The sequence below is a fragment of the Triturus cristatus genome, chromosome 2_1 (genome assembly GCF_964204655.1).
Source record: "Triturus cristatus chromosome 2_1, aTriCri1.1, whole genome shotgun sequence".
Lineage (NCBI taxonomy): Eukaryota > Metazoa > Chordata > Amphibia > Caudata > Salamandridae > Triturus > Triturus cristatus.
The window spans coordinates 1,060,199,585-1,060,226,485 of NC_140581.1; the positions used below are offsets into that span (position 1 = coordinate 1,060,199,585).

Genomic DNA, 26,901 nt, shown 5'->3' on the forward strand with positions numbered 1-26,901 from the left:
TATGTCTTAATCTTATTTTCTCTTAGTTGCAGGTTTCATAACAAATACAATACCATAAGATTCTCCTTTAAAAGAGCAGGTCAAATAAATAATGCTACTTTGGAATTTCAATAAATAGGTTCAGGTCATCATTACGCAAAGAATAAATAGATGTGCAATAAATACAGATGGCAAATAAATACAGTCAGACAATAAATACAGTGCAGGAATAAATTAGTGGAAGACAATAAATAAAGCACCTTCAATAAATAAGGTAAAACAATCAATGACAGTTACAGTTCAAATCATTTTCATGAGGTCACTTGGTCTTACTTTGCCCATACACAACTTGAGGACACTTGGATGGCATGGGGGTGTCCCACCTAGATTGATCAAGGCTGGGGCCTAAGCTGAGGCAGAACAAGATTAACCTAAAGATCTGGCCCTCCAAGCCACACAACCCTTTATGGAGGTCACTGTACCAGTCTCAGTTCACCCCTGGCACTCCCAGGCTGGTTCCAACACCCTTTTAGCCCCTAGAATGGTCTTTTAGGGCTCCACGGGACCTCAGACGCCCCCTCTACCACTTACTGTCCTTTTCAAGATGATCGGCTCCGCTCGGCACCGTGTCGACGCCGTGGGGCGGCTCCGGATCGATGTCGTTGGGCGGCCTCGACTCGATGTCGTTGGGCGGCCTCGACTCGATGTCGCTGGGCGGCCTCGACTCGATGTCGCTGGGCGGTCTCGACTCGATGTCGCTGGGCGGTCTCGACTCGATGTCGCTGGACGGCCTCGTCTCGATGTCGCCTTCCGGCGTCCCAGGGACTCGGACTCCCCACTTCCTGGTGTCTCCGGAGTGCGATCTCCACTCCAGACCTCCGGCGCGCTTCACCTCAGTTTCCGGCGACTCCGGTGGGCGGACTTCACTCCCCCGTCGACGCCTCACCTCGACCTCAGGTGACTCCCGACTCGACCTCCGGCGCCTCTCCACAACCTCCGTCGGCGCCCTCACTCGACCTCGGGTGATTCCTGACTCGACCTCCGGCGCCTCTCCACGACCTCCGTCGGCGCCCTCACTCGACCTCGGGTAACTCCTTACTCGACCTCCGGTGCCTCTCCACGACCTCCGTCGGCGCCCTCACTCGACCTCTGGCGGCTCCGGGTACGACGTCTGCTTTCCGTCAGCGCCACTTCTCTACCTCAGGCCCCAGGTCTCCAGGCTTCTCGACGTCAGGACTCCAGGAGGACACTGCTGAACAGGTCAGGAGCTTGCTGTTCTTCTTCTTTAAGGCCTGTTCCAAATATTCAGTTCTTTAAGATGGTTCTTCTGGTCTTGATCCCACACAGGGCTTTAGGCTGGGCTTGGTCAGTAGAGACTAGCATCAAGGGTGGGTTTCTGGACCCCACTCCAAGCACTGGTTTCCACCTCTGCTGCCTTACTCCGACCTCCTTCTATCTATGTCCTCTCTCTTCTCCAGTCAGTTGCCAACTGCCACTCTGGGATGGCCTCCCAACATTCTAAACTGCCTCCCACTGTCACAGGGTTCTAGAATGTTACAGAAGGTTCTAGAAACCTCCAGTGGGTTCTGGTTATGTCACAGGTGACAATGGATAGCCACCATTTTGTGGCTCAGGCCCTCAGACAGAAGTTCCAGGGGTAGGGAAAATGGCTCTCTGACCCTGCATCAACACTAAAAAGTCTGGTGGTTCCCAAAAAGGAAACATTATAACAGGGTTTGAGGCAAAAGTGGGACAAAATAAATAATGACGAGGAGGGACCACCCAAAGGGCTGACAGGTCTAACAGGCGGGTTTATATTTTTTCTCAATCCGAGGATTGAGAATGCTGGTCCTGACAGGGTCTTTGAAGACGTCTGGAGCATGTTTGAGGACATCTTTCAGCATAGGTAATGTTTGTACTGTCCTTTGTGACTGTGCAAAAGTGTCTACGAGGAAGTCTTCCACTGTGGGGTCTGAATGGATTTGGATGCCATGATATTGGGCAGCTCTATCAATGAGCTGAATAAACCCAATGTCGTTTGGGGGAGATGGTCTTGTTGGGTATGTATCTGTATCAGGAAGGTCTGGAGGATCTACAGGGTCATTGTAGTCGTCCAATGTGTCCTGTGGTATGTTAGTGTCATCATCAGGCTCATTGTAAGGGTCATTATTTCCACCCAGATCCCCTAGGTCATCATCATCCTGTGGTGGTGGGGAGTATGGAGGAGGTATGGGAGACTTTGGAGGAGAAAGAGGTTTAGTAGGAAGAACAGGATAAGAGGGTCTTAATGGTGAAGTTCCACAGTCTTTTCTTCACAGGCACCTCAGGGATGTGTGGGGTGTCCAATTTCCTCTTGTTCCATGGGATATTGACAATATGGCCTGTTTTAGGGTCCACATGCAATGTTTTTTGTTTCGGAACGATAGGATCCTGGCAAAACAGTTCTTCCTCTTCAGCATCTCCCTTCGGCGCCGACCTTTTTGGTTCCGAATGCGGTTTAGGATCCGGAGCCTTAGAAGGGGTTTGAGTCCTTCGACTTCGGTGTTGAGTCCGAAATCTTTTTTGGATCCGAAGGTGGTTGTTGTTTCTTCGGATCCAAGGCCTTCTGTTCTCGGTGCTCGGTACCGTGGCCTTTTTGGGGACAGCGGGAGTAGGATGGGTTCCCGCTTTCGACATTGATGGTGTTTTTGGGGCACCGACGTGCGGCTTGCTCCGTCCCGAGCCGCCGGAAGGCTTTTCCTTTGTCTTCAGAGCCGGGCCCGGAGGCGGGGATTCTGAAGATTTCTTTCGGTCGCGACTAAAGCCTTTCGGCGAAGTCTTGACTTTGTTTGGTCAGGTGGAGTTGGGGCAGGGGCAGTTGTACTCACTCGTTGACCTGGAGTGATGTGATCGTCGGAGTCATCTGCTTCGGATACGATGTTGAGTTCCTCCGAATCTTCTGCCTCTGGGACATCGGGGCCTTCATCGAAGAAGTCTTCGGGCACCGGTGCAGCCTGATGCGCCATAACGTGTCGTCGAGCCCGGCGATCACAGATGGTTTTCTTGGAATGGAAGGAGGCGCAGGCTTGGCAATCCTTTCTTCGTGTTCAGGCGAGAGACAAAGGTTGCAGACCTTGTGTTGGTTGCTGTGTGGGACTTTAGCTCCACACTAGGGGCATTTTTTGAATGGAGTGCTTTCCATTAGCCGTAGGCCCGAATGGCGTTGATGGGCCCAGCGGCCCACGTCGTCGACCGGAACCGAATTAGAGTTAGCGCGTCGAAAGGCACGTGAACTAAAACAATACCGTCGAGTTCGCGATGGTTTGCGTGTGGAAAAGGTTACGAAAACACGGTACCGAACCGGAGCACTGAAGTTACATCTGAATCCGATGGCGGAAAAAACAATCTGAGGATGGAGTCGATGCCCATGCGCACTATCATCGATGGGAGGAGTCACCTATCTCGTGACTACAAAAGAATTCTTCCACGACAACAACAAGGTGCAAGCATCTGAGCCCAACACCAGATGGCGATCTATGCACAAGTATGGATTCTGCAGCTCATATGCCTCGAACACATGTTTATCTAGTTTAGCTGAGTGCAGCTGAGTTCATGGCTAGGTTAGTTGAATTTTGTGTCAAAGAAAACGCTTCAACTGCAGAATGTTTTACTTCCCCATTCAAAGATCACAAAAAGAAAGCATATTTCTCTCACTTACTTTTGTAAATTATCACCAGGGTCTAGAAGCCAGTAAGGAAGCGGACACTGCACAGATGTTCTCATAAGATTAGTTATAAATACAACAATTCCCTAATATGTTGTCAAGGTTAATAAATAATGGTTTGTTTAAAGTGTAACCATGTATTGTTAGAAAAGACAAACTAATCAACTATTGTTAATGCTAAACAGAAAGCTGTCTGAAGTTTTCAGCTGCATTCCTCAAGGACCTTTGTGTTTTATGATAAACAATTTTAAGATCATTGTTTTCTACCATTTCCTATGTGACTACAAATGTATAAAAGCGGAGTAGTTTGTAAGCTGAAGCAGTCTCTTGTGCAAAAGCTCAGTGACTCCACTGCTGCAGCAGAAGCAAAAATAAAATGATTCTGGAAATTCCCCATGACTGACTCCTTTGTTATTTGAAGACTTTCATTTCAGCTTCAACACTGTTACTTGGTAATCTTGCCATACATTGCCTCAATAACTGCAGTTAAGCACAAAGATGGAGATTCATTTTCATCAGACATAAGACACCACTGGGCCCATCTATTTGGAATGGGGTTTCTTAGGAAGCAGAATAGAAGGACATTGAACTGGATGTGGTCCCTGCTTACTACAACTCCCAAGACTTTTCTGTGATTTCAAGCAATTCGTACGTGGTAATACCTACCAGATCCTTAGTGTGCTGGAGTTTAGGCCTAGAAGAAAAAGCCTCACAACACCAGTGAACCCAGTGGTGTAGTTATATTGTCAGAAAACAAATACTAAAAGGGAACAAATCAAAAGTTGTGAGCTCCAAGTACAGTAGAAAAATGCACCATAATTGTCCTACTATTTCTATGAGCGTCCAGAGTACGAGTCTCTTCAATTTATTATTCAGAGTTTGATATAGCAAAAGGAATATGCTACTTACCAGTATGCATCTGTTATTGGCATGTAGAGCTGCATATCTATACACTGTGCATAGCTCGCCATCTGGTGTTGGGCCCGGATGTTTGCAGTTTGTTTTTCCTCTTGGAAAGTCGTTGGAAGTCACGAGTTTGGTGACTCCTCCCTTGGTTCGTATTGGTTCGTATTGCGCATGGGCTTCGGCTCCATCCTCAGATTGTTTTTCGCCAGCAGGGAAAGATGGAGCGTAGTGGTAACAGTAAAGAAACCCATGTGTGTTGTATCTAAATAAGATAAGACTGGAACGGATACAGGTAGCCGGGGAGGCGGGTGGGCGTGTATAGATCTGCAGCTCTACATGCCAAGAACAGATGCATACTGGTAAGTAGCATATTCCGTTGGAGGCATATGAGCTGCAGATTATACACTGTGCATAGATCATATAGCAGTACCCAACCCTAGCGGCAACCACCGGTATCCGTTGCAGTAGTTTGGAACAGTGTTTTGAGTACAGCCTGGCCCACACTAGCTTGTTGCTTGGTTTGCATATCTACACAGTAATGCTTTGTGAAAGTGTGCGGTGTTGACCATGTGGCTGTTTTGCATATGTCATCTAGTGGTATGTTTCCTAGAAAAGCCAAAGAAGCCCCTATCTTTCTTGTAGAGTGGGCTTTAGGGGGAACCGATAGCGTTAGTTTTGCTTTGTGGTAGCAAGTCTGTATGCATTTTACAATCCACCTAGCTATCCCCGATTTAGAAATAGGGTTGCCCTTATGTGGTGGAGAGAAGGAGACAAATAGCTGTTTGGTTTTCCTGAAAGGTTGTGTGCGTTGGATGTAGTAAAGTAAAGCCCTTTTTATATCCAGTGTGTTTAACGCTCTTTCCGCAACAGTTTGAGGTTGTGAGAAAAAGACTGGTAATTCTACCGACTGGTTTAAATGGAATGGAGAAATGACTTTGGGTAGAAACTTTGGGTTGGTGCGGAGTACAACCTTGTTCTGATGCATTTGGAGAAAAGGTTCCTGTATAGTGAGTGCTTGTATTTCACTAACCCTTCTGAGGGAAGAGATGGCCACTAGAAAAGCTGTTTTCCATGTGAGAAATTGGAGCTCACATTTATGTAATGGTGCGAAAGGGGGTCCCATTAACCGTGTAAGAACTATATTCAAATTCCAGACCGGTGAGGGTGGTACTCTGGGTGGAATTACTCTTTTGAGGCCTTCCATGAAGGCCTTGAAGCCAGGCACTCTGAAGAGTGATAGGTGCTGCCTGTTCTGCAAGTAAGCAGCAATGGCAGCGAGATGTAACCTAATGGAAGTATATGCTGGTTACACCTTTGTAGGTGGAGTAAATAACATATGATGTGCTGTATGGACACATTTAAAGGATTGATTGTGTTGTTGTGGCAGTTAACAACACATCTTTTCCACTTTGACGCATAGTATGCCCTAGTAGTAGGGTGTCTAGCTTCCCTGATAATGTTCATGCAATCAGGGGGAAGGTAAAGGTATCCAAATTCTAGGACCTCAGGAGCCAGATCGCAAGGTTGAGCTGAGCTGGGTCCGGGTGCCTGATCTCTCCATGGTTCTGGGTTAGGAGGCATGGTGAGAGGTGTAGCTTTTGGTGTGGTACTACTGAGAGTTCCAGCAGTGTGGTGTACCACGGTTGTCTGGCCCATGTTGGAGCTACTAGGATTAGTGTTAGAGAATGCTGTTGTAGCTTTCGCACCACTAATGGAATTAGTGGGAGAGGTGGAAAAGCGTATGCAAATTTGTTTGACCAGTTCATCCATATCGCATTGCCTTTGGACAATGGGTGTGGAGATCTGGCGGCGAAGCTTGGGCATTTTTTGTTTTCGTGGGTGGCGAATAGATCTATGTGTGGATGCCCCCACTTCTGAAAGAACGTGTGAAGAACTTGTGGGTGAAGTTCCCACTCGTGGATCTGCTGCGTCTGTCTGCTGAGCAGATCTGCCATGGTGTTTTGGACTACTGGGACGTGTTGGACAAGGAGAAAGATGTTTTGTGGAATTGCCCATCTCCACATGCTCTGTGCTAGCTGAGAGAGCTGTGGAGAGTGTGTGCCCCCCTGCTTTTGAATGTAGTACATGGCAGTCATGTTGTCTGTGCGAATGAGGACTGCCTTGCCTGAAATCTTCGTCTGGAAGGATTTTAGGGTGAGGAAGATTGCTAGTAACTCCATATGGTTGATGTGGAGTAACTTTTGTTGTGGCGTCCATATGCCATGTGCTGCGAGATGTAACAGATGAGCTCCCCAGCCGGAGAACGAAGCGTCTGTTGTGAGGATTATCTGTGGGACCGGGTCCAGGAACGGTCGACCTCTGGAAAGGTTTGTGGTGTTCCACCACTGCAGAGAGCGATGGGTGCGACCGTCTACCAACACCAAATCTGCCAGTTGTCCCTGGGCCTGGTTCCACTGGCGCGCTAAGCACTCTTGGAGTGGACGCATCTGGAGTTTTGCATGGGGCACTATGAAGATGCAAGAGGCCATCATCCCTATCAGTTGCATAAACACTCTTGCTAGAAAAGAGTGTTGGGATATGAATTTTTGGCGCAGAGCCTGTATCTTTGCAATCCTGGCAGGATTGGGATAGGCTATGGCTTTTGAGGTGTCTATGGTGGCACCGAGGTATTGTTTTGTGTGTGATGGTACCAGGTGGGATTTTTGATGGTTCACCGTGAACCCTAGCTGGTGGAGTAGTTGGACTGTAGCGACGGTATGATGCACACATTGTTCGTAGGACGTGGCTTTTATTAGCCAATCGCCCAGATACGGGAAGACGTGAATGTGCTGTCTTCTGAGGTGTGCAGCCACTACTGCTAGGCACTTGGTGAAGACCCTTGGTGCTGTTGTTACCCCGAACGGGAGCACCTTGAACTGGTAGTGTTGCCCGTCCACCACAAATCTGAGGTACTTTCTGTGAGACCGGTGTACTGGAATATGAAAGTATGCGTCTTTCAAGTCCAGAGTGGTGAGAAAATCGTTCTGGGAGAACCTGTTGAAGGGTTAACATGTGAAAATGGTCTAAGTGTATGTAAGAGTTTAGAGGTCTGAGATCTAGGATAGGTCGTAGAGTCTGGTCTGTCTTTGGAATTAGAAAGTACAGGGAGTAGACCCCTAAATTTTGCTGATTTATGGGGACCTGCTGTATGGCTCCTTTTTGCAGGAGGGAGGTCACCTCCTGTTTTAGCAGTGCAGTATGTTCTTGAGACATAGGGCGGTGCCTGGGTGGAATGTTTGGGGGGGCAGATGTTAGTTCTAAGCAATACCCTGACTGAATAATTTGTGTCACCCATTTGTCTGAGGGGATTGTCTCCCAGACGTGAAGGAAATGTTGTATTCTGCCCCCGACCGGAGTGGAATGGTCTGGAGCGAGCGGGGGAAAGTCATTGGGTAGTAGGTGTGGCAGAGCGGGCGGTATTTGTTTTGCCTCTGCCCATATTATTGTTGCCTCTGTATCCGCCTCTTTGATAACCCTTTGTGAAGGTAGATTGAGGAGGGGATTTGTAGGACGTGGATGCACTATCCGAGGAGTAGCCTCTGCCCGTGCCTCGAAAGGAAGAGCGGCGAAAGGAGCGCCTAGGAGTGTGTGACTGTAGGGCTCCCATGGATTTCGCCGTGTCAGTATCTTTTTTCATCTTTTCGAGGGCTTCATCAACTTTTGGGCCAAACAGATGATCTTGATCGAATGGGTGATTTAATATAGAGGCTTGTACCTCAGGTTTAAAACCTGAAACTCTGAGCAAGGCATGATGACGTAGAAGGACACTGGTGTTTATGGCAATGGAGGCTGTATCTGCTGCATCTAGGGTACAGCGAATAGAGGTATTAGTTATTTTTCCCTCTTGGATCAATTCATTGGCCCTGTTCTTATATTTTTCAGGGAGATGGTGCATGATGGTCTCTATCTCATCGTAATGTGCCCTGTCGTATCTGGCCAATAGCGCTTGCGTGTTGGCGATACGCCATATGTTGGCGGCTTGCGACGCAGTGCGCTTCCATGACGCGTCTAGGAGCTTGGACTCTTTTGTCAGGTGGTGGTGCTTCGCCTGACGCCTGAGAATTGGAGCGTTTCCTAGCTGTGGATACCACTAGGGAATCCAATGGTGCAGGGCCTTTAATATATGAAGGGTCTGTGGGGGCGGCTTTGTATTTCTTCTCTATACGGGGGTTTAGGACCCTGGTCCTGACTGGGTCTTTAAAGACTTCCGGTGCATGTTTAATCACCCCTTTTAACATAGGTAGGATGGCAGTAGACCTATGTGCGTCTTCAAAGGTGTCTGGGAGGAAATCCTCCTCTACCGGGTCAGTGTGTAACTCCACCCCGAGGTAGTGTGCCACCCTCTGTAATAGGTGGTGAAAACCCAAGGAATCTTCAGGTGGGGATGGCCTAGATGGGTAAAGGTCATCCTGTGGGACATCTGGGATGTCCGGATTATTATAGTCGTCCCATGGGTCTGAAGATCCAGTAGGGGTGGGATCCTGTGGCACATCTGCTGGATCATAAAATGGGTCTCCTAAGTCGTCTGGGACAGGAGACAAGGTTGGGGAACGATGTGGCGGGGGTGGAGAGGGTGGAGGTGGGGAGGGTGGAGGAGGTGGAGGAGGAGGAGGAGGGGAAGGCACTCTGAAAGGGGAGGTAGCAGTGTCTTTCTTCTTTGGAGGTGGAGATGGAGATTGTCTCTTTTTTGTAGACAATGTCAAATGTCCAGTTTTTGGATCCTTGGTGAGTGTCTTTTGGAGAGGATCCGGTGTAAAAAGTTCTTGCGACACTGGTTGATCGGTCAGCGCCGAAGCTTTCGGGGCAGACGGCTTTTTAGGCTTGTCCAAGCCGTGTTTCTTTGGGACCTCCGATTTTTTGGTCGGTGCCGAAGAAGGCTTCGGCACGGGAGTGTCGGAGCTGAGGGCCTTGTGAGGTTTGGTTGGCACCGGCAGGGTAGGTTTCGACGCCGAAGGCTTTGGTACTGGGTTCGGTGTGGAGATGGAGGCCGATCTTTTCTTCGGTGCCGAAGGGTGTTTTTCGGTACCGATGGTAGGCTGGCTCGAGCCCGAGCTGCCGGGAGGCTTAATAGGCTTCTTTACCGGGCCCAAAGGCGGGGTGTGAGAAGCAGTGTCCGTGGTCTTGCCTAGGCCCGAAGGCGAAGGTGTGACCGAAGCCTTTTTGGGTGTCGGCGTGGGTGTGGAAGGGGGTATTGTACTCACGACCCTCTGCGCCGGAGTGATGTCCTCCACATCTGAGTCGTCGGCCTCGGAAGCACTGACGAGGTAGTCGTCCTCCTGTTCGATATTCTGCTGTCCCGGAGCTTCGACGTCGTCCCTGAAGATGTCGTCCCTGAAGATGTCGACTGGAGCGGAGGTCGAGGAGTGCGCCATGTTGCGTCTAGCCCGACGATCTCGAATGGTGTTTTTGGAGCGAAAAGACTTGCAGGCGGGACAGTCTCAAGCCTCGTGTTCAGGGGAGAGGCAGAGGTTGCACACTCCGTGGAGATCGATGTGGGGAAACTTGGACCCACATCGAGGGCACTTCTTGAAAGGAGTTCTTTCCATCAGCCGAGACCGGAGCAGGAATAGGCCCGAAGGCCGCCGTCGACGACCGGAATCGAAGAAGTGCCGAAGAGAAGGTGATAAAGAGGATTTATTATCTGAAGGATCTCGATGAGCGAGGATTTTGCGTCGATCGGTGAACTGGAAAGTTCGGAACCGGAGCGCGAAGTATTACATTCGAGCTCGATGGCGGGAAAAAACAATCTGAGGATGGAGCCGAAGCCCATGCGCAATACGAACCAAGGGAGGAGTCACCGAACTCGTGACTTCCAACGACTTTCCAAGAGGAAAAACAAACTGCAAACATCCGGGCCCAACACCAGATGGCGAGCTATGCACAGTGTATAATCTGCAGCTCATATGCCTCAAACACATATATCAGATTTCAATATGTTGTCTCATTTTTACGCCACAAATGCAAGTGACAGGAGTTAGGCTACTATATAAAGTCTAATCAGTACATTAAGTTCTCAAATATGGATCTCAGACGTCACAAAGGTTTGCCATCAAAATAAAACATTCTTGATTATCAAGGCATGGTATTGCTAAGAAGGATGTCAACGGGGCGGGCATGGCTGACTGGCACCCATAATGGCCGCGTCGGAATAGAGGTCCACTACCCACCAGCCTAAAAAAAACCTTAAACATCCGGACATATATCTGTTCAGCCCAAACTTACAGCGTCCCTGCGTTTGCTGTACTCCTGGGCTGCCTCAAGCGGAGGGCGGTGTGCCTGCGATCCGCGGCGCCAAAGGGACTGCGAGGGAGTGGCGCCAGCGGGAGAAGGACTGCAGCGCCGGGGACTCGCGTAACCTGATACTGCGAGGTTTCCTGGAGGTGGTGCTGGATCTGGCATAGCAAGGAGGCGGCGGCGACACCCCTCGTGCGACCGGCCCCGGCGGGGATTGTCCGCATGTTGGAGGATGTGAACAGCTGCAGGCGGAGCGGTAAGAAAGCTGTGCTCACGAAGCAGCAGCAGTGGGGGCCTGGAGAACGGACCATGAGTGCCTGCCCAGTGCGGGTGCCGATCGGAGCAGCCAGGTACACGGCCTCAGGTCCTTTCTTCCCTCCTCATTGATTGAATGAATGAAAGGATTTTTATAGAGCGCTTCTGCTGCCCACGGGCGTCCAGGCGCTAATAGTGGGAAGAGACTCTGAGAAGGGACCAAGAGAGGACAAGAAGGATTAGAAACAGGAGATAGAAGGAAATTAGTTTCTGAATAAAAATGTTTTCAGTTCTTGGCGGAAGCGAAGAATGATGGGGTTGGATCTAAGTGAGAGAGGAAGGGAGTTCCAGAGCCTGGCAGCGTTCAAAGAAAAGGACCTACCACCTGCTCTTGCTTTTTTGATTCTTGGAACTACGGCGAGAAATGCATTGGTGGAGCGAAGAGTTTTACCGGGACAGTAAGGGGAGAGAAGAGAATGGTTGATCTCCGGGCTCGCTCTGTGAAATGCTTGGTGCGATATGCATAGGGCTTTGAACTTTATTCTCTCTCTGACTGGGAGCCAGTGGAGAGATCTGATCCCTGCCTTGATTGATTGTCTGCGAGGGATCTGGAGAAGGGTGCGGGCAGCACAGTTCTGTGTTCTTTGCAGTTTTTCCAGCACATACTCTGGTGCTCCTAAATATAGAGCATTGTTAAAATCCAATCTAGATTGTACAAGGCCCTGGATAACAACCTGCTTAGCTTCAAAAGGTAATATTGGCAGGATTTTTTTCAACATTCGAATAATCCCGAAGCAGGTTGCAGCGGTTTTCGTTGCCTGAGTGTTTAGTGTAAGTTTGTTATCTAACCATACTCCTAGGCTTTTTATGTCTTCCTTCGGAGTTGGCATTGGTCCTAAACTTACGGGCCATAGCAGGTCATTGGTAGAAGGAGGAGAGGGGCCGAGAATCATTATCTCGGTTTTATCGCCGTTGAGTTTTAAGGATGAGTTAGCCATCCAACTTTTAACCTCCTCCATACATGCTGCCAGATTGGATTGAGAAAACACGCTGCCTTTCTGTGTCAGGGAGACCACCAGCTGAGTGTCGTCCGCATATGATATGATCTTAATACCATATTTTTGGACGACCCCCGCCAGTGGTCTCATGTACACATTAAACAGCGTGGGACTCAATGAGGAGCCCTGGGGCACGCCGCAGTTTAGGTGTCGGCTTGTGGAGTAAGAATCGCCATCAAAGACCTGAAAAGTTCTATTGCTGAGAAATGAACTCAGCCCCTCTGGGTCCACCAGACACGAACACTGTGCCTCCCCACACTGATGCAGGTCTCTGCTCCACTCTGGGCGTTTTAGAGTGGAGCGGCGTAGTTGGCAGCGGCCATCTTAGAACTGTTGGCAGAGGGTGAGAGGGATCAGACAGGCACGGAGAGCTGCTGCCATGATTGCCTCCTTCAAGTGCCATCATCGAACTGCTTTATCCTCCAGGGCTCACTGCTACGCTGGGGGACATGCATCCGAATTGCAGTTAATTTCCCTGTGGATTTAGCTGTCAGGACAGATACTTTCACTTCATCCTCCAATTGATCGGGCTCCTTTGATCCCCACAATTCGGGCTTGTGCTTAGCCTTGGCCCGAGAAAATGCGCCGGACTGGCTCCTCAAGGCCTGCAGAGGTCCTGTTGAAAGGCCTGATGGGGGTTCGGCGGTCATAAGTGCTCAATTGGGGAGTGTGCTCCTTCTGATGGTTCTGTGCCCAGGAGTCCAATGTGGCCCCATCGATCTTTGCTGCGCCGCGGCCTAATATGGGGCAGACGTCCTCTGCATCCGCAGGGTGGGGCTGCAATCATCAGAATCGCTGCGCCCTGGTGAGACATGGTCCGGCGAGGAAGGGAGAAGTTTCCGTCGGAACGACGGTGTTATGGCAACGGCGAAGGGTTCTAGACAAACACACCAGACCAAGCTGGACAAGTTTGCGCTCTCTAAACCAGAGAATATGGAAGAAAAGAATGAACTTCAGGGAACGTAGAAACAGTCGGAGGAGGGTGCCCCTACTCTCCAGGATGTGATGGAAGCTATACATGGGGTCCGCACTGCACTGGAGCTAAAAATAGACACAGTTACCTCTGAAGTGACTCTCATGCATGCAGACTTACGCACATTGGGGGAAAGGATGAAAACTGCCGAAAACTCGGTCTCTGAGCTTCAAGTCTTCCACTAAGGTGCTAGAGCGGCAGGTGAAAAAAGCGTCAAATTGCATCAAAAGTAATGGAAGCCAGGCTTGAAGATCATGAAGGAAGGGCGCGCAGGAATAACATGCGCATTTTGGGAGTGCTGGGACGGGCATAAGGTTCAGCGATGGACCTCTTTGTGTAAGATCTAATACAAAATCACCTACAGCCCCGCTTTCTCCCCCAATACTTCTCTGTGGAGCAGGCCCACATAGTGCCGGGGGGTCCCCCAAAGCCTGGAGCACCTCCGCGCCCTATTCTAGCCAGAATATTTAACTACAGGGACATAATTTTCCAAGCTGCACTCTCCACCCCTCCCACAAAATTTGAAAACTCTACAATCACATTTGTTCCAGATTTTACAGTTACGGTCCAGAAAATGAGGAGATCCTGCTTGGAAGTAAAAAGGGCACTTCGGGAGAAGAATGTCAAATATGCAATGATTTTTTCAGCGAAGCTGCGAGTGACTTTGGATGGAAAGGTTTGGTTCTTTTCGTCTCCAGAGGACACGTGGGACTGATTTGAGAAATGGCAAACTCATGGTCCCCAAAAGAATGACTCACAGCGACGAACACAGGGGCTGGACAGTCGTCGCATTGCCCCCTTACTCAGAGAGGGTCCGCGGTAGGACAAGTGCCGACTTAAGTCGCATGACGGAGTACTGGGTCTTGGACGGCAAATGTTCCCTGAAGTAGTGGCGGGGTGCTGTGAGACCACCTGGGCCTCACCGGAGAAGCTGTTCCTTGTCGAGTAATATGGTTCTGGGAAGGGGGGTATATTACGGATTGCATGGCCTTATGCGACCTTCACTGTGGTTGTACTTTTGTGTATCTTCACTCATCATGTGACTTGGGTCTGTTGTTGCCGGGGTGGGTGTAGTATTGCTACATGGACTTACAATACTTGAGCTGGGGTACTATAGGAGCTTGGGCTTGGGTTGACGGGGTCACATTCCCCTTTACAAGGTTTGATGGGATTGGGCACGCAGGCGCTCTGCACAGTTGTGTTGTAAATAACACAGCGATATGATTAAGTATTTACTGAAGACATGTGCTCTTCATGTCTGAATTACGTTTTCTGCTTTATATTGACTAATGTTCAGACTTCATTTTGCTTAGCCGTTCGCCATCTTGTATTGCCACGAAGCCACGTGCTCTGCACGAGAAGAGTCCTACCTCTTCATTGGTCACTCCCGAGATCTGCCTAGCAACAGTCTATAAATAACTCCTTTGTGCGTTTGGTGCATGTCCAGAACTGACCACATCTGTCACTAATTAGGCTTTGCTTGAATGTGTTTTCGCGGGTCTCAGGAAACGTTAACTTCACCCATGTATTGATTATGCACTGAACATGTCCATATAAGACCATAAATCTTGCTTCATGTTGTATCCGCCTACTTATGAGCCCCCCTATTGTGTATAAAAGGGGACCATGTGCACAAGTTCTTTGTGCTACTCTGTGCAATACTGTAGAGTGTTGCGTAGGTTGTAGGACCACCTTTGAAGGTTAATAAACTTTGTCTTTGTATTTGCAGTTTCCGTGCCAACTTCCTTCTAGTACTTCGTACACAGAAGGGCGAATCCTTTGTACTTGTGGGCCTAGCTGGGGCCTGTACTCATCAGTTGGGGGGTGGGCAGTTTGAAATCCACGCTGCAGGGAGGGTTTGGGGGATTCCCCAAGGGTTTGTTGTTATGTTTTTTGTTTAGTATGGTGTACAATGATGTTACCTGACAGTGCAAAGGTGGTACCTAACTGAACAGTAGGGTGTCCAACTTTAGGCCGCGCGATTTACCTGACCGTATTGTTGTTCTACTTACGTGTAATGTGGGACACGACGACTATCTGAGTGCGATCCGGGGCCAGTGCCTCACGGTATATTTCCTGAATGACCAGACACCTTTAACAGCCTTCCCGACTCGGCCAACTTAAACTGCTTTTGTGGAATGTCAATGGGCTAGGAGATAGAATAAAGAGGGGAACTGTCCTGCAATATTTAAAAATAGGACGTGGTGTTATTGCAGGAAACCCACATCTAAGGTTCCTCATATTGCACCCTAAATAGATGGGGGTATAAGTTGGTGACGCATGCAGGATACACTAAAGCCTCTAGAGGGGTGGGGATTCTTCTGCGTAAGTCCTCCCCCTTTCAGGTTCAGTCGGTGGTACGCAACCAGCTGGCCAGATTTGTGACGCTGACTGGCACATGGGAGGGTAGAGTACGTAACATCATTTCACTGTACATCCCACCCCGGCTTCACCTCCCTACCCTGAATGAGCTGGGATCACATCTGCTTAATTTGCCGGAGGGTGAGTCGATACTTGGGAGTGATTGCAATGCTGCTTTGAAAGGGAACGTTGACAGACGACCATCTAAGCCGGAGGAACCGGCTGGGAAAGAGCTAGGGGATTTTTTTAACAGTCATGGGTTTGTTGGACGTTTGGAGAGAATATAATCATCCTCCCTTCAGTACACCTTTCACTCAGGCGTGCACGGGAGTCTCTCGTATTGATTATGTATTTTGCAGAGCGGATCAGTTCTCCATGTTTGGAGAGGTGGGTCACCTCCCCAGGGGCATCTCTGATCATTTTCCAGTTGTAGTTACATATGGAGATTCTCCCCCGGGCAATAGACGAGAGATGGCGCTTAACCCTTGGTATTTGTGACTCCCTACGATTTGGGAAGGGGTAATGGAGAGGACGGAAAATTACTTTAAAGAAAACGCGGGCTCCGTGGACTCCCACATTGTGAGAGGCGTATAAAACGGCGATTAGAGGACACAGAGTGTCAATTGTAGCTGGATATAAGAAAGAAAAGCAAAATCAGCTGCTCACCCGGGAGAGCGAAATAGCCCACCTGGAGGAAGACCAGGTGCTCTCAGTGTCCTCGAACTCAAACATAAATTACTCCTTAAGCAGAAGGAATATAGGCATATCGCTGAAGAGGCGGCTAAGGCTCACTACCGGGCCACGCAGTGTCAGATCTACGAGATAGGTGACAAGGAGAGCAAGCTACTAGCGTGGCTGGACAGACGTGAGCTGGCCTCTAGGTGGGTACTTGAGATTGTGACGGCGGGCGGAGATCAACTTAGGGACTAAAACACAATTGCGGGGCCGTTGCAGACCACTTCAAAGTGATATATGAATCAGCAGGTGTATCTTCAGGTGAGCAGTTAATTACCCCTAGACTCCCCATTTTGGACAACTCGGAGAGAGAGAGGGGCTCGAGCTAGATTTGAATAAAGAGGAGGTCATTAAAGCCATTGGTGCCTTACAGTCAGGAAAAGAGATGGGACCGTGTGGTCTTCCGATTGAGCCATTTAAAATTAATGCGTCTACCGTAGCCTCATATCTCACTGATATGTATGAGGAAAGTGTGGAGGAAAGTATCCTCCCTGAAACACAAAGATTGGCAAATGTGGTTGTGATCCACAAACGGCAAACCTCCAGAACAGTGTGGCTCCTACCGGCCGATATAGTTATTGAATCCTGATGTGAAAATACTGGTAAAAATCTTGGCCACGCGACTGTCGTCCCTGCTCAGTAAACTGAGGCATCCTGATCAATCTGGCTTTATGCCGGGCAGAAACATGGCGCTCAATATGCAAAGGCTTCATGGGGTCTTAGGCAGAGCTAGGACTATACAAGAAGATGCAGTAATCGTGTCCCTAGATGCAAAACTAGCATTTGATCTGATAGAATGGACCTACCTGTTTGAGGCGTTAGAGCAGTACGGATTGGGCCCAAAGTTTTTGGCATGGGTGCAGCTCCTGTAGTCAGAGCCCCTGGCGAGAGTGACAGTGAATGGGGGCCACTCGGCAACCTTTGCCTTGCATAGGGGGACACGACAGGGATGACCACTCTCCGCGCAGATCTTTGCTTTGGTTCTCGAACCATTGGCAATCTGGATCAGCGGGGACCCCTTCATCAGAGGCTTAAACTGGACACTGGGTTGGGAGGAAAGAATTTCCCTCTATGCAGATGACATTTTACAGTATCTGGCCCGGCCCTATTTTTCCATACACATAATACTCCACATATTCACCCTATTTCAGAAATATTCCGGCTATACAATAAACTGGGATAAGTAAATACATTCTTTCGGGGGGAGATCTCAGGTTACCCGCACACTGTGGTGCTATAACGGTCACTGAATGAATTAGTTATCTGGGGATTTATGTTACGACTGACCCAGTGACCTTTTATGATAATTTGGCCCCGCTGCTGCGCCGTCTCCAGACCGATGTACAACATTGGAAGACACTGCCATTCACGTTGTTGGGCAGGGCAGCCCTCTATAAGATGATGGCCTTGCCTCGATTTGTTTACGCATTACAAAATATGCCTTTCCCCGTCCTGCCCAAATATTTTCAGCCTGTAGAGTGAGAGGTCAGAACCCTTCTTTGGAACGTAGGAACCACTGTATTTCCTTGGCTAAGCTCTCGAAGAGCTGGAACGATGGTGGAATTGCTCTCCCGGCACTAGAGAGCTATTATTGCGCTTCCCAATTAGCGATCACCAACCACTGGGTACATTGGCCATTAACTGAACCTGCTTACCAAATGGACAGGTACAATATGATTGCTGGCTCTTATCAACGGGCACTATATGGAGGGCGGAGAAATGCCCCGATGTATACTCCAACCGCAACCACGGTTGCTTTGTGGGACGCGGCTAACTCTGCCTTGGGTTGGAAAAATAAGATTACCCTTGCCACCCCCCCTCGGAGTCTGACCGATTGGGGCTCTTGGCGCATAGCCCGTGATTTCGTAAGTGGGACCTCATTAGACTTTCAACAGTAGGCGACTTGTGGGCGAAAGGTGAGGTGGTCCCTTTAGTGACCTTCAAAGAAATTATGATCTAAACCCGGGTGAAACATTCCGATACCTCCAAGTTTGCAATGCACTGTATAAAGCAGTGCCCAAGGGCACAGGCCTCCCAGCGGCCTTGCCATTGGAGGACAGACTCCTTGACGACTATTTGAAAGATAAAGTAATGTCCCCGATCTATAGAAAGATTTTAAATAACTCCCCAGACGCTTTAGTGAAGATCCGTTCTAAGTGGGTGGAATACGTGGGGGATTTAGATGATGAGGAGTGGCAGGAAAAGCTATCCTCCTCTCGGGAGGTCGAAATGCGTTCTAGATTTAAACTAATCCATCTTAAGCTCCTTCATAGAGATAATTATACTGGTGTGGCGTTGGCCAAGATGGGCATTATAAGCTCCCCCACAATGCCCCAGGGGTTGCGGCTAAATGGGCACATATTTACACCAATGGTGGGACTGCTCAACTGTGCAGTTGTATTGGAAGAAAATAACTTCAAAAATGTGGGAGGTCTGCGGGAAAAGTATGGAAGCCATCCCCTGTCTCGGCCTTCTTAATGTATGGGATGCAACAGACTTGACAGTTGAGGAGCGGATCTGGATTTCCCTTGGCAATGTAGTCTCAAAAATCAAAATAACCAGAGCTTGGAAGGGAGACACGACACTTAAACTCGGGGGTTAGGAAGCCGATATGGATAATACCCTGTGGAATCCTTATTCTGTTCTGTGGATCGTTTATTTTTCCTGAAGAAGCCCTCAAGGGTGAAACGCATTGGCTGTTATGTATAAAATAATGAATACAGGGATTTGCAATACCATCTAGAGAAAAGACGCTTATTTCTGTCATCGCCTTCTTTTTGTGTTTTTGGGATCAAACCCGGAGTGTTGTTATTATAATAATGCCTCTCACTTTTTGTGTTCATAGGCTGTATTTGAGACCATAGTGGGTGGCTGGTTTTGAGAGGTGAGCATTCGTGTTAGCAATTGTACGAAGAAATATTAATACTGTTGAGATCACTTTTGGACAAAGACTGGTATTTGGTGCAGCAAGATATACACTGCCACCGTGTTTGTATGTGTTAGTGCCATTTTGGGGTCTGGCTGTCCCAACCTATAAAGGGACAACTCAATAGAACAGTCATCAATGGCTAGAACTTGCACTCGAACCATGACAAAACTATTAAAAAGAGGCAACTTAAAAATGCCTTTGGTCCAACCATCTGTGACGTCTTTCAAAACAGAAAACATCAACCTTCTGACGGCACCCTGCAAATCAGCCCAATTGAAGACGTTTCCATTAAAAAGGAGTTCTATTGTTCCAAATGCCAATAATACATTGAACAGCCAGACATTCCTGAACATTAGATCCCACTTATGCAAGAATTCAAATTAATCTGTGCACTGTCCAGGGTAGTACGGTGAACCAAGCAAGCTTGCAGATAGGAGACCACCTCTCTTGTGAAGAACTTGGCTGCAAATGGTATCTTTAACACTGCTCTACGGTGTAAGAAAACAGCGGAATACAGTTATTGTTTATTGCCTCGTACTTAAGCATGTAATCACAGCTGTGTGCCGCTTGATGTTCAGTGTTGGATCAGGGTCAAGACTGGATGAGGTGTTTTTTCAAAACGGACGTTGCAAGGTTTGTACAGAAAAAGATCTGTGACAAGAGACAGATAAAGCGCAACAATGGCGATACTACAGACACAGCTTTTCCGGGTATTGCTCTTGAAAATATCAACTGGAGTAAAAACAAAAAAGTTGCTCCTTTTCCACAGAAGGTAAACAACTAGGGAAGTCCCTCACAAAAAACACAAAAAATTAGTTGATGGCACAAAAACACTCCTTAGACACATTAAACATGAAATTGCCAGGATAGATCGCTGAAAGGTGTTCACAAACATGTTAAGCCCTCTTTGTGGTCACCAATGGCATGTAATCGACAATCTTGGGTAACTGATGAGGCTTAAGGGATGACCAACACTAAACTATTAGCATTAGAGCTTACCAACACTGAACTATTCAAATACCATGGTCAGTAAAATAAACTGAAAACACATCCACTGAACATGGTGAAACACATTTGTGATAGATCAAAAAAAAATTGAGAAGTCTTTGGTTATGTGTGCAACTGATACTCCCTTTGATAATGCTTTTTTCTCCTCAAAAATTAAACTTTTGAATCCACAATATTCCACCAATACGCAAAATCAATCCAATTTCATTTTTTGTGCCGTGTCATCTTTTCAGTGCATGTTGTCTTTTGGACAAACAAACAAGGATGTGGAATGGTAATTACAGCTGGTTAACAACGCACTATGCAGACCAACAGGTCACCCAGAGACAGGGGCGGCACACAATACTGTTGATTGCAATGTGTGTTTAAAAACATGCCAATTTTTGCCCCGCACACTCACATCTTCACAAACTCAGATATGTCTCCTACTTACTTTTAAATGCTTCGGTTGCTCCTGGTGCTTGGTTTTTATCTGGATGAAACTTCAAGGCTAGCTTTCGATATGCCTTCTTCAAATCTTCCTCCTCAGCATCAGTGCTGACCCCAAGTACTTCATAATAAGTTTTGCACTTTTTTATTCTATAAAACAGAATCAAAGAACAAGTTCACACTTTAGAGTAAGCGCTCACTGAAAACACAACTTTACTGATTACACCACGTAATACGATACGATGGCCTATCTTCTCACCAGCTTTTCCAGAGCAACAAAAGAGTAATTTTTGAAATTCCGCCTAGTTATACTACCATCTGCATACCACATGCCGCCCTGGCTATGCCCCCCGAAGCCAGCAATCTGCCGACTCTGCGGGGAGGTGGAGGAGGATATAGTGAATCTGCTAACTATATGCAAGACCTTAAAACTGGAACAACGGATCTTGCTAAGACCCCTCTTCAATAAGAAACACATTCGAATATGCAGACAAGCAGTGTTCGCATCGTTCTCTGGTGAGGATGTCCAACTAAGCTGTCGCCTGGTAAAATATCTATCCGCCGCCGAAACGACCATGAAAAGACAGGCCAACCTGTTTTCAGACTGCATCACAGCTGAACGGACTATAGTACTCTGACCCAATCCTCATAATACTCTGCCTGTGTTGCTGCCTTAAACATATAGCTGCAGGCAAATCCCATCTATAATTTGATCCTGCACCTCACAGATTCATATGATAAAACCATTTTTCCCTACTTTATTGCTAAAAGGAGAAGAATGGCCAACTCAGACTTAAACGGATCAAGATTTGATTACCATCGTCCTAGGATGAAATAAAACCCCATCAAAACGTCTTCAGTAAAACCAAAATCAAGGAACTAGAACTGTTGCCGCAGCATCACGTTTTCCGAGTGGAAAATATTTCCAATTTCAATTACACTGGCTGCCATTAAAGAAGAGAGTACATTTTGAAGTTCTTTGAACAGTTCAGAAATGCTTGGTTAGATCCGCACCTGCCTTTCTTGCATCAAAAAAAAAAAAAAAAAAAAAAAAAAAAAAAAAAAAAAAAAAGGTACACCTTCCCTGGACTACAATTTAATTCTAAACTTCGCTTAAAGAGCCCTACCTTCTGAAAAACCTCACTAGAGGGTAAAGCCTTATCTGCCTTGGCTCTGAAAATCTGGAAATACCTACCCTTTAATATTAAGAACATCACCTCACACTCTCTCTTGAGGAAGAGGATGAAGACATTGCTCATCAACAATTTGAGTTCCTCATCATTTGTAGTACCAAGGGACCAGACGGTGATATATTATTTATAAAGCATGGCAATACAAGATAACAGGGATTTGAGCCTATACCTTTGAACACTGCTATCCAGTTTGACAGGTTTCATTTTCAGGATTATCCTAGCGGATACCTTCATTAGGGGCAGAGAGCATGGGAAGGGTTCTTAAGTAGAATCAGACTTTACTGGCTGGTTTGAAAATCTGAACGATGATATTTGTTTTGTATTTTATTTACTTTCAGCAATGGTATAAATATGTCATTCAAAACTATTGCAAAAAAATTGTTAATTCACAGTTCACCAAGATCACAGTCCTGAATCAAAGATAGCAAAACTGGTCATGCCAATGCCTACATTGACAAATATTAAGTAACATATTAAGTAACAATATATACTCTGGAGTTGATAAATTCAGATGTTCACGAGGGTTTTGCGCACTAAAGTGAAATACCTTTTTAATTGTGTTAGATGATGAACAAGGATCGATGATACCAAGTTCTATAGAAGCACATACCTAGTGACTCCGTCCAGCTGCTCTTTCATGTAACTCTTTCCAGTTTCCCCAGCGGCAGATGCATTGTCAGACTTTACACTGCTCTGCTTGCTTTGCTCACAGCCACTCGGTGGCTTTCGACAGTGAGGGCCATTCGCGGTAGCACTTCCATTTTTAGTAATTGCATCCATCAACACTGTAAGAATCACAAGAACAAATACTAAGAAATTAAGTAATTCCTGACACAAAACAACAAATCATAGAAAATTATTCAAAGTGAAACAGTGAGTTCTTGTTTTCCTGTTTTTATTTATTCCTCAACAGAGGCTTCAGACATAAGGATATATGCTCAGAAATGTATGTTAATGAAATTATTGATGTGTTCGAAGTCTATTTTTCAAAGAACAAACTTAATTCTCAATCAGTACAATAGTCAAGAACTACATTTAACAGTTACATTTACGAAACATACCAGAAACCAGAAGCATGCACACACTGCATGCTTCCCTCACTGGCATTGCACATCTCCTGTGCAAGCATCCCCCTCATCCTTTCTCGTCTCCTCAACAACATTCTTGCAAGAGAGGAAAATGACCACTAACATGATGAGAATGCTTTCTTTGCAAGAAGACCAAATCCCTTTCATCAAATGTCTCCAGCAACTTTCCCAGATTAATGAATTTTCTAGGTTTTTCAGTTCCCTATTACATGCTACCTCTGATGAACAATCGTCAAGCTCCTAGTTCTTGAGTTTCAGATGGACATGATTTTTGGTTCTCTAGCTCTTTTTTCCAGCAGACCATAGAGACAATTGATTTCTAGGTCTTGTCCAGTAGCGGCCCGTCCCCTGCCAAAGGGCCGGCTGGAGGAGGGAGGTGGAGGAGGATATGGGGGTGTGTTTGGGGACAAAAAAAAAAAAAAGAAGTAAAAATAAGCCGCTGTCGCCCGCCGCATTGCGCTCTTTCTTCTTCTGGGAACAGGCTCCCAGACTGCACTGTGGCCAATCCGGACGCTACATGAAAGCAGCATCAGGACTGGTGTGAGCGCTGGCAACTTGCACTCCCAGGAAGATTGGGAGCCTGTGCCTGCTCTCTCCAGCCCCAGCAACCCGGCGGGGGCTGGAGAGCTTTACTGCGCATGAGGGTTTGGCCGGCCTGAGACGGCCGGCCAAACCCTCACACGCAGTGAAGGAAGTGCACTACCACTCCCCCACCAGCTGTATCATCCCCCTTGACCCGCCTCCAAGACTTGCCAGGGAATTAATGTAAAAAAAATGACCCTTTGGAACAGAATCCATTGATGGTTATGCTCCTCGTCTATAATCATCTTAGACTAGATGTATTAAGGGCAGTACTAGCGTTTATCAAATAGTGATCTCCTGTGAAGCACTATTTGGTAATCGCTATTACTAATGTACAAAGGGATTATCTAACCCCTATTCACTAAATAGTGATTCGTAGTGGATTGCAAATAGACCTACCTCACGAATATTAAAGAGGTAGGTCGCAATTTGTGACCCACTAGGATTTGTTGACATCACAGGGATGGTGGCCTGCTGGAATCAGCAGACTACTATGTGTGATTTGTTTTCTTAATGCAGCCCGTTTTCCTTAACCCCTTCCATGCTCATGACTGAATGGTTCTGTCATAAGCACACTTGTGTGACTGTCCAATGCAGAATCAGCTAAAAACATATATATATATTTTTTTAAATGTAGCGCTTACAATTTGCGGTTCTATACCCTTAATCCATATGTTTTAGGCCCTTCCCAGTCACAGGCCTTTGGCTCACCCACACAAGTGAGGTATCATTTTACTCGGCAGAACAAGGGGAATGCTGGGTGGTAGGACATTTGTGCCAGCACGGTGACCCCACACAAAATAGTGTAAAAAAAGTGATTTTTCAGATAAATTTGAGGTTTGCAGGGGATTCTGGGTAGGGAAACATTGGGGGATCCACGCAAGCCATACCTCACTGGACTCCCTGGGTGTCTAGGTTTTAGAAGTGTGTAGGTTTGGTAGGTTTCCCTAGATGTCAGCTGAGCCCGGGGCCAAAAACCCAGGTAGTTTTATGATAGGTCATTTTGAAGTCTCCACAATAAGCTTAGAGCCCTTGCCTGTCACGGGTACCTGACCCACCCACACAAGTGAGGTACCATTTTTATTGGGAGACTTGGAGGAACGCTGAGTGGTAGGAAATTTGTGTCAGCCCGCTGGTCCCACAACTTTCCCACACAGAAATTTGAGAAAAATTAGATTTTTTCAGAAAAATGTGTGGTTTGCAGGGGATTCTGGCTAGCAACACTTTGGGGTATCCACGCAAGTCACACCTCCCTGGACTCCCGAGTATCTAGTTTTCAGAAATGTGTGGGTATGGTAGGTTTCCCTGGATGGCCGCTGAGCCCGGGGTCAAAAACTCAGGTGACCCCCGCCTTGCAAAACCAGGTTGTTTTGTGAAAGGTCATTTTGATGTCTCCTCAATAAGTTTTGGGCCCTTACCTGCCATGGGCACCTGCCCACCTACACGACTGAGGTACCATTTTTATCGGGAGACTTTGGGGAATGCGGGGTGGGTGGAATTTTGTGGATCCACGCAAATACCAGAACTTTCCATTACAGAAATGTGAGGAAAATGTGTGTGTTTTATTTTTATTTTTTTACAAAGTTTGAGGTTTGCAAGGGATTCTGGGTAACAGAACCTGGTGAGAGCCAGACAAGGCATGCCATCCTGGATTCTACTGGGTGTCTACTTTAAAAAAATGTATAGGTTTCCCTAGGTGTCGGCAGAGCTAGAGTTCAAAATTCACAGCTAGACACTTTGCAAAAAAAGGGTCTTTTTTACTGTAAAAATGTGGAGTGTCCATGTTGCGTTTTGGGCCGTTTCCTGTCGCGGGCATTAGGCCTACCCACACAAGTGGAGTACCATTTTTATCATGAGACTTAGGGGGAACACAGAATTGTCGAGAAACTGTTATTACCCATTGACTTTTGATGCATTTATGCCTTCCAAATGTAAGACAATGTGAAAAAAAGAAGTCACTTTGAAAAATGTCCTATGGTTTACATGCTAGTATGGGTACCCACAATTTTGGAAATGTGCAAATAGCTACAGTTATTAAACTCTATATTTTGTTCCCATTTCAGAAATACAAAAATCTTTCATACAGATTTTCCCGGTTTATATTTTCCCCCATAAATTGCTTTACACCTGTTACACAATAAAAAACTATTGCAAGACGCTGCTCAATTATTGGCTTTGGGTTCGTCGGGTTCTTGGTGAACCTACAAGTCCTATATATGCCCACAACCAGAAGGGTCCAGTGGATTTAACAGTATATTGCTTTCAAAATCGGTCATTTTTAGAAGAAGTTACAGGTGAAAACGTTGGCACAAACGGCAGTTTTTTTCCAACTCATTTTCAATTTTTCTTATTTTCAACTATTAAAAAAAACTTTCTTTCCAGGATCCATTATAGCATTCATACCCATTTCTACCACTAACTGGAAGGAAGTTGAAAACACAAAAAATAGGCTATGTCCCAGTAAAATGCTAAAACTGTAAAAAAATAATGGTTCTCTGACAAACGTCTGTCAGTCCCTGAAAGCTGGGAAGATGGTGATTTCAGCACCACAAACCCTTTGTTGATACCATTTGCAGGGAAAAAAACTGACGCTTTTATCTGCAGCACTTTTTTCCCATTTTGCCCAAAAACTAAACAATATATAGCTGTACTTTGGCTAATTTTGGGTACCCTCCAGGAGAGTCATCAAACCATGGGCACCTTTAAAATCTCTATGATGTTGGAAGAAAATGACGCAAATTTGGCGTGGATACCCTATGTGGTCAAAAAGTTACAAGGGCCTAAGCGCAAACCTCCCCAAATAGCCAAAAAATGTTTAGTACAGGGGGGAAAGGCCTAGCAGCGAAGGGGCGAAAGGAAAAGCGGGTGCATTTAAAAATACAAAATACAAAGTTTTATTTCTTAAGAGTAGGCAGTGGTCCCCAAAATATATATTTTTAACATTCTCAAAAGGGAAGGGGTCCCTTTGGCACCTCCTCATTTCTAAATTTCATCTTCGAGTTGGTGATAAAATGTGAATATTTTGGAACCGCATTTTGGTCACACAATATTCATACATCCCATTCTGATTCAGTATTTGGAAGGGATGCCCTAAACATGTCCTTCCACATTACGAACAGTATGTATTTGCAATTACAAAATTGCAATTCGGTAACATGTCAAAGAATCACACTTTGGCATTAATACATACCAAAATGCATTTTTGCTGTAGAATTCAGCCCAATTCTGCGAATTGGGCCATTTAGGACAGCAAAAATGCTTTGTACATCTAGCCTATACTTCAGTTTTTCTCTTCTTCACTCTAGGACTTTGTTTTTTGTTAATTAATCATTACATGGTGTTTAGTGCTACATCTCGCTTTTTGTTCACAATTTTGTTCTTATGCACAACTTTTTTATTATACACAGTGTGTGTTAAGTTTTTTGTTTCATGCATATTAATCCCAGTATTATAATCATTACTCCTTAT

General features: G+C 46.6%; 1 protein-coding gene across 1 annotated transcript in view; it reads right to left on the minus strand.

Moving 5' to 3' along the window:
* The window catches only part of DNAJB14 (DnaJ heat shock protein family (Hsp40) member B14), a 197,614-nt gene that overhangs the window by 101,777 nt on the left and 68,936 nt on the right, over positions 1–26,901 (minus strand). Inside the window, exons 2-3 of the mRNA XM_085635858.1 lie at positions 22,374–22,548; positions 20,575–20,720 (exon numbers count right to left, since the gene is read on the minus strand). Of these exons, the coding sequence (XP_085491984.1) occupies positions 20,575–20,720; positions 22,374–22,548 (321 nt within the window). The remainder of the gene's footprint in view (positions 1–20,574; positions 20,721–22,373; positions 22,549–26,901) is intronic.